The sequence below is a fragment of the Montipora foliosa genome, chromosome 5 (genome assembly GCF_036669935.1).
Source record: "Montipora foliosa isolate CH-2021 chromosome 5, ASM3666993v2, whole genome shotgun sequence".
Taxonomy (NCBI): Eukaryota; Metazoa; Cnidaria; class Anthozoa; order Scleractinia; family Acroporidae; genus Montipora; species Montipora foliosa.
Window position 1 is genome coordinate 27,234,419 of NC_090873.1, and position 7,500 is coordinate 27,241,918.

The following is a 7,500-nucleotide window of genomic DNA, read 5'->3' on the forward strand; positions in this document are numbered from 1 at the left end:
TTTTAGCGTGTTTCCTTCAGGCTGAATTTAACCTGATCTTTGTGTGTTTTCATGTTGGCTGAACCTTTAATTTTTTTTTTTTTCACTCCCTTGGCGCGCGTCACTGTGTTCCGTTTGATGAAACGCTTTGAATAAGTCAAGCGGCCTAATGAAGCCACTATTGTTCACTTTATTACACCTTACATTTCACTTCACACACGCAACCGTTTGATTGACAGCAGTGAAATTCTACCGTGAGACATAAGTATTCCCACAGCTAAATCTTTTGGCCAATCACATATGATTTGTTCTGGACATGCAAATTAATACGCCGCCTCTCACAAAATTTAGCACCGTACATCGCGCAGAATGCCGCGACACATCCGGGACTTAATTCCACAGTCAGCGCGAAAATTCAAATTCGATCTGGTTGCTCGATAGCTAAACAATAAAGAAAATGACCACAAAAAGGCCGAAGACGCATACGTTTTTAGAGATTGCCTGCTTCGTACTTGTGTTTCGTGGTGGTTATTATACGGCTTTTGTAGATGAGATATTGATGGATTAAATGAGACAATTTTCAAGATCTTACGAATCGCGAATTTAGTCGTTTTTCTCCTCTGAATTTGGTCTATTTTAGGGAAAATACTGTAAGAGGAAAAATTTGGAGCTGGACTTTTCTCCCTTTTAAGTGTCCCTTTATAACGGTTATCATGTGGCTTTGTATATTTGTTGTTCAAGGAAGTTTCATGCCAATAAGTTTCTTAACAATAATAATTATATATTTATAATATTAACTTATAACCTGTCATCGAAAAATTAATATTCCTATATGACTACAATAAACAGAAAACAACAAATATCAAACTCACTTTAGTCACTCAAGTTTGAATTCTTGTAGAATCAATAATACTATATATTAGATGTTTAGAATACCGGTAATACTATTGTGGTCTTTATAGCAAAATTGTTATATTTTGCAGGTGTTGAGAAGAAGAATGACGATTTGCGGCGGTATTTTCACCGTAAAATAAGTCGTGTCGTGAACGGGACTCGCGACAGATAATCACGCGCTTGATGTAATTTTAAAATTATTTATTTTTCTACGCTTCTAGCTTGACACGTTGTCTCTGAAAAAACTCTCCTCTCCTACAGCACAAAAAAGGTCTAAAGTTCACCGAGATTATATTTCCAATAGCTTACATTTCAAGTCTTAGGGTTCGGCAGTTCGGGTTTCAAAATCACGCAATGTAACGCTAACGTCCTCGACACTCTCCCCCTATTTGACTCTTATGATGTCAAATATAAATTGAACAAGGTAAACGATAACATTAACAACTCTAAATCACATTGAAAAGTTCAGTTCTCATTTAGTTCATTTTCTGCTATCGCAGCTATGCGCTGACAGGCACTGACTGCAGCACGTCTAAGTTGGAACTCCGAAGCTCGAGCATTCAATCTAGCAGTCCTCTCTTGGGTGTTTCTGTCACAGGACAGCTCAAGTGGATAGAGCTGTTGATCTGGTCGTTCCAGGAAAGATTTTCCATCCCTCAGTCGCACTGCTCTCACTATCCCGTCTCTACCAGGGATTAACTTGTCCACTACACCGAGCCTCCACAATCCTCGATTTCTTTCCTCACCTTTGATAAGTACAACGTCTCCCGGAGTCAAGGCTGTTTCTTTGGTTTTCTGGTTAAGGTTGTGGCGCACTCTGAGGGACTTGAGGTACTCGTTTTTCCATCTCAACCACAGCACCTCCTTGCACCTTCGCAGGTACTTGGCTCGTTTTCTGAGGCTGTCATCCTCTATGTTACTCGGGTCTTCCTCTGGGAGGAGGGGTAGTTTCTAAAGAAACTGTGATGCTGCGTCTCTGGGAGTTGATTTGGTTGGCCGAAGAGCATAACGCTGGGGGTCAGTATCGGCATTTGGACGTCGTCCTCCACATAATCGAGGGGTCTGTCGTTAATAATTCTCTCCACATCTAAGATGACCTCTTCAAGTTCGTGCCATCTGAGGTTCCCATTACCAATGGACTTGTACAGACTCTGCTTGACTACGCCGATCAATCTCTCAAATTGTCCTCCCCACCATGGGGCTCGGCTGAGGTTGAATTGCCAAGTTATTTCTTGTCTGGCGAAGAAGTCGTTCAACCTTTCATCCTTCATAACGTTCCTCAGCCACTTCGCTGCTGCCACAAAGGTTTTCCCATTGTCTGAAAAGATCTTTTCGGGGCGCCCTCTTCTTGATATAAATCGTTTTAAGCTGCTTAGGAACTCGTCAGTGCTCTGGCTTGGTAACAGGTCCAGGTGGACCGCTCGGGTGAGACTACAGGCGTAAAGAACAATGTAAGCCTTCATTTCCTTTTTGGTCTTGCTGAGGTGCTTAATTGGTCCAGCAAAATCCACTCCAATGAACTTGAATGGTACTGATCCAGCTGTTCTTTCCTTCGGCAACTTGCCTGTTGGTGGATTTGGGAGTGCCGCCACTTGAAATCTTTTGCAGCCATGACAGCCCCTAATCACTTGCTTTGTCAAACGTCGTAACCGTGGCACCCAGTACTTCTCTCGAACCTTCGCCATCGTCATGCCGACTCCCCCATGCAAGGTTTGGCTGTGCAAGTGCATGACCAGCTTCTTGGTGAACAGTGCACTTTCGGGTAAGTAGATTGGATAATCTCCTTGAATGCGGCCCCTGCATTCATATAAACCGTCTTCGTTCTTCTGAAGGTTTAATCGTAGCTGATCTTCTTTGAAACGGGCTGTATTCAGGCATCTGACTTAACAATCTCGCACCCAGAACTCTATCCGACGGTTTATCTCCGCAGTGTTGATAGGACCGCTGATCTTCTGTTGATGTTTCAACTTGCAGTTTTGGATAAACCGTGTTATCCATGAACAAATTCGAACCGCCCTCCAAAGATCCCACTTCTGTAATAACTGGTCAAGTTCTTTGTCGTCTGCTATTGCCATGGTGAGAACTTCCTTGATCACTTTTGCCTCAGCTTGAGTTTCTTTGCTTGGGCTAGTAACGATGTCTGACGGCCAATTCTCTGGGTATGGTAACCAGGACGGTCCTTGAAACCACAGATCCGCACATTCTCCTGCTTGTCCTCCTCGACTGCCCAGATCGGCAGGGTTTTCCTTTGAACCCACGTGGCGCCAATGAAGTACTCCTTGTCTTGGATTTTTCTGACCCGATTACTCACGAATTGCTTGTACTCCCCACCACCCTTTATCCAGTGGAGAGCAACACTGCTATCTAACCAGCAATGGACACTTGTTACGGGAAATCCTTGTAGGGCTTGTTTCAAGTTGTGCACCAGATTAGTAGCCATATGGCCTGCTACCAGTTCAAGCCTCGGTATGGTTAATCCCTTCTTTGCAAGCCTGGACTTGGCGGCTACGAGTCCCTGTGATATACCTGAGGGTTGATGAGACACAGCGTATACTGCTGCTGATAAGCCTTGGCTGCTTGCGTCGCCGAAAGCGTGGAGGTTAATGCTGGTTATTTCTTCCTGGTACTGAATGATGCTTCTTGGTGCTTCAATTATTTCGGGAAGATTTCCCTCCCACGTCTTCCAGCTGGCCGTCTGTTTCCTTGTTAGTTCTTGGTCCCATGGAATTCGCAGCTCACACGCTTGTCGGTAGAGCATCTTTCCCGCCAGAGTGATGGGCGATGCTAACCCTAAGGAATCATATATCTTTGCTAACTTCCCCAGGACTCCTCTCTCGGTGACATTCTCGATCGCTTCCGGAAAGCTGATTTGGATTTTGTCCGTGGCCTTGTTCCAGCGCACACCGAGCAATTTCGTTTCTCCTCCTTTTGCACCCAACTGGTCTTTGGCGTAGGTTTGGGCTTCGCATCCTTGAGAACTCTGCTGTTCTTCTGGTCCTTCCTCTCCATATTCTGGCCGCTCCAGGATAGGGACATTGGAGTGCCATTTATGCAGCTCGAAGATGGTCTGAAGATGGTCTGGGACATGTCCTTTAAATGCTGTGCATGCGCGATCGTTTTATCGCCGCTGATTAGGTCATCGACGTAAGGGCTTCTTCTTATTTCCTCTACTGTGTCTGGGTACTTGTGTTGGAGGTTGTTAAGATGCTGTTCGATTACTCCGCCCAACAGAAATGGCGACGTTGACATCCCGAACAGCGCTCGTGTGAAACGCAGGGTTTCGACTTCCTTGCTCTCCAAATCTCTCAACCAATGAAACCGCATTGCGTCTCGGTCTTCCTCTCTTATTCGCACTTGCAAGAAGGCTTGCCTTAGGTCTCCAGCTAATGCCACTGGGTGGAAGCGGTTCCTTGTCAGCACACTCCAGAGCTTGTTCTGCAATGGTGGCCCAGTCTCAAGGCAATCGTTAAAGGATAGGGCCTGGTGGTAGGCTCGCGCAGAAGCATCATAAACAATGCGGATTTTTGGTTCGCCATCGGCACGCTCGACTATTCCTTGGGCTAGTTGATCTCGAATGATTTTATCGTACTTTTCCAACATGCCTGGTTGCTTCTCCAGCTTCTTTACGAGGTTCTCCAGGCGTTTCAGACTTCCTGGCTTATTGTTGGGAAGAGGTGGATGGTTGCCCTTCCAGAGTAAGCCAGTATCGTACCATCCTTCTGGGTCCTTTAGGAGTTGCTCCTTGAACTCTTCGTAAACAAGGTCTTGATCGCCAACCGAATGGTCTTGTAATCCGAGCACGTCAAGTCTGCAGAGGTTCTCGTAGTCAACAGCGGAAGTTTGTGTTAGGAACATGCTGGTGAGATTTGGTTCACTTCCGGGTGACAAGATAGTCCACCCCAGGCGCGTCCATTCTGCGATAGGTTCTCCGGGTTTGCCGATTCTGGGTGTGGTCTCTGTTTTGACTTGAGCGTACTCGCTGGCACCAAGGATAAGGTGAACTGGTAAATCCCTTTTCGTATCGATGTCGTCCATTTCTACCCCTTTCAGATGATGGTATCGTCCAATCATGTCCTTGTATCCCGGGTTGCCTAAGCTGAGCAGGACAGCACGATTTACTTTGGTTACCTCGGTCCGAAGCTGAAATGCACCTGATAAGCTCTTAACGACGACTTCATGGATTTCAATCTCTCTTGTTGTTGCCTGCATCATCATTTCAATTCGTTTCAGCTCTTTTCGCACTGGTTGTTTCCTTAGTCGGTCGAGTAATGCGGCAGAAGCATATGAGCTCCCAGCACCGGTATCAAGTAGGGCACAACAATGTATCCCTCCCACGTTAACTACAACGACTGGATAGGTAACCGCTCCCCTTCCGGTTGCCACTAACATATGTTCTTGATGTTGAGATGTTTTCTCACAGATAGATGACTGATGACGCCGTTTGCAAATTCTGCAGGTGGAAGTGCTGCGACATTCTGAGGCCTTATGATTTGCACCAGTACAATTGAAACAAAGTTGTTTTACGTTCAACAGTCTCCTTCGTTCTTGTATCGTGGTGACTTTATCGCAGTTGATGGACTGGTGAGATGAATTATCGCAGTAAACGCATGGCTTTCTTCTGGGGTCTTGTTGGTTGACCTGGTACGTCCTTGATCGAGGTGGCTTAAGCAGCGTTGGTTGGTTGGTTTATATTCCAATTTCGGAGGGTTTCTTTCAGTCCACTTGCGCAAGGCTTCAAGTAGTTTCGGAAAATCCCATTCCTGCCAGTTGTCATCAGTGCGCACCAGGTCACCTTTTATACCCTCCAACTTGTCGAGCGTCATTCGAACGTAACCATTGATTTCCTTTAATTTACCCATAGTCTCCAATGCTTGAAGATTTGGGGACAACTTCTGGTAAAATTCCATGATTTTGTTGGGATTCGTTCCATGGATAGTGGGCAAAGACATTACGTTGTTTACATACGCGTTAAATATTTCGCTAACCTTTCCATAATTAGTGTTCAATATGCTTTTCGCCCGCTCGTAGCCTTCTATAGTAAAGGGTAGGCCGTCAACTGTTGTTCTAACCCGTGGCTCCAGCAGCTCCTTCAGATAAGAAAATTTGGTGATTTGGGGCACATCGGCCGAGTCAATTTCCGCTTTGAACTGGTTCCAAAACCTCAGCCAACCTGTATGCGTGCCATTGAACCTTGTAATTTGTAATTTGGGCAGCTTTGCGTTGATTGATTGTTCTTTAATCTGGCATTTTCGGTTTTCTTCGATTTTCTCCTCGTATTTAAGTTTCTGCTCTAATTTTTCCTTTTCAAAACGCATCTCTTCTTGAAATTTTTTTCTCTAATTACAGCTGCTTCATCTTCCTCCCTTTTCTTTTCGTTTTCGAGCGCCGCGCTCCTGAACGTCTTAATTTTTGTCCCGAGGTTGTCAATGGCCTTTTCAAACACGCTTAATTTTTCTTCAAGGTCTGTGCTCCATTTTAAGATTTCTTCTCCGTCATCTCCCTCTTTGAACCTCAATTCTTGTACACTTACCTTGAGGTCATGAACTTCGTCCACTTTCTTGGCTAGAGTTGTTTTCAATCTCTCTACTGATGCGAAGTTTTCCTTTTTCACCGCGTCGCTTGTCTGTCCATTCGTAAAGGTGAGAAGTTGTAGTTTCGCCTCTATTGATTTGTAAAGGTCTTCCATGCTTTCCAGTGTCCTGGCAGGGTCGCCACTTTTGTCGTGAACGGGTCTCGCGACAAATGATCACGAGCTTGATGTAATTTTAAAATTATTTATTTTCCTACGCTTCTAGCTTGACACGTTGTCTCTGAAAAAACTCTCCTCTCCTACAGCACAAAAAAGGTCTGAAGTTCACCGAGATTATATTTCCAATGCTTACATTTCAAGTCTTAGGGTTCAGCAGTTCGGGTTTCAAAATCACGCAATGTAACGCTAACGTCCGCGACAATCGCTGGGACGCTGCCACAAATGTTCTTTTAGTGGAAAAGAGACAAGAAGTCCTTCGTGAAATGCAGAGAACAAAGCGTCCCTGTGAAAAAAAGGACGCTTCATTTTGGTTTGAGGGTGGGAAAGAAGATTCTGCCAAAAAAGTGGCCCGTATTTCAACGACCGAACCACTGGAAGAAATTACTGAGCCTGTGGAAAACATCACTGTAGGTGAACTAAAAAAGAAAAAGGTTGCTGACCTTATTATGCTTTTAGAAAAGAAAACAGGGAAGTCTGTTAATAAGAAAACAAGGAAACAAGAAATCATTGATGCGTTGTTACATTTACCCCCAAGACCTGTGTAAGACTGTCACTGAAGGCCTTTTTCAACGAAATATCAATAAAGCAACCTATTGTTACATTGTATCTTATTTCCAGTCATACTCCCCAAAAAAAATTCTTTCCAAAGAGGTTCAATTATTATATCCAACAGTAGTCCATTGATGAAATCATTGATGCCTTGTTACATTTACCCTCAAGACCTGTGTAAGACTGTCACTGAAGGCCTTTTTCAACGAAATATCAATAAAACAACCTATTGTTACATTTGTATCTTATTTCCAGTCAGACTCCCGCCAAAAATGTTTTTTCAAAGAGGTTCAAGTATTATATCCAACAGTACTCCACAGTACTTGATG

At 44.4% G+C, this 7,500-nt stretch overlaps 3 protein-coding genes across 3 annotated transcripts; all 3 read right to left on the reverse strand.

The window, feature by feature from the left end:
* Nucleotides 1–1,338: 1,338 nt before the first annotated feature.
* On the reverse strand, nt 1,339–2,558 carry LOC138002529 (uncharacterized). The gene is made up of 2 exons (XM_068848560.1): nt 2,006–2,558; nt 1,339–1,805 (listed from the first exon to the last, which is right to left on the reverse strand). The coding sequence occupies exons 1-2, from the start codon at nt 2,556–2,558 to the stop codon at nt 1,339–1,341; spliced, it is 1,020 nt and encodes a 339-aa protein (XP_068704661.1).
* Nucleotides 2,559–2,965: 407 nt separating this feature from the next.
* LOC138002531 (uncharacterized) lies at nt 2,966–3,631 on the reverse strand. Its single transcript, XM_068848562.1, has one exon. The coding sequence runs from the start codon at nt 3,629–3,631 to the stop codon at nt 2,966–2,968; it is 666 nt and encodes a 221-aa protein (XP_068704663.1).
* Nucleotides 3,632–3,684: 53 nt separating this feature from the next.
* On the reverse strand, nt 3,685–5,262 carry LOC138002532 (uncharacterized). The gene has a single exon (XM_068848563.1). The coding sequence runs from the start codon at nt 5,260–5,262 to the stop codon at nt 3,685–3,687; it is 1,578 nt and encodes a 525-aa protein (XP_068704664.1).
* Nucleotides 5,263–7,500: the final 2,238 nt, after the last annotated feature.

Excerpts from the sequence above, each read along its gene's own strand:
- LOC138002532 (XM_068848563.1), bottom strand. The coding sequence starts at position 5,262 with ATGTTAGTGGCAACCGGAAGGGGAGCGGTTACCTATCCAGTCGTTGTA.
- LOC138002531 (XM_068848562.1), bottom strand. The coding sequence starts at position 3,631 with ATGCTCTACCGACAAGCGTGTGAGCTGCGAATTCCATGGGACCAAGAA.
- LOC138002529 (XM_068848560.1), bottom strand. The coding sequence starts at position 2,558 with ATGGCGAAGGTTCGAGAGAAGTACTGGGTGCCACGGTTACGACGTTTG. Across the intron at positions 1,806-2,005 it reads GAGTCTGTACAAGTCCATTG|AGGAAGACCCGAGTAACATA; the intron begins GTAATGGGAACC and ends CCCTCCTCCCAG.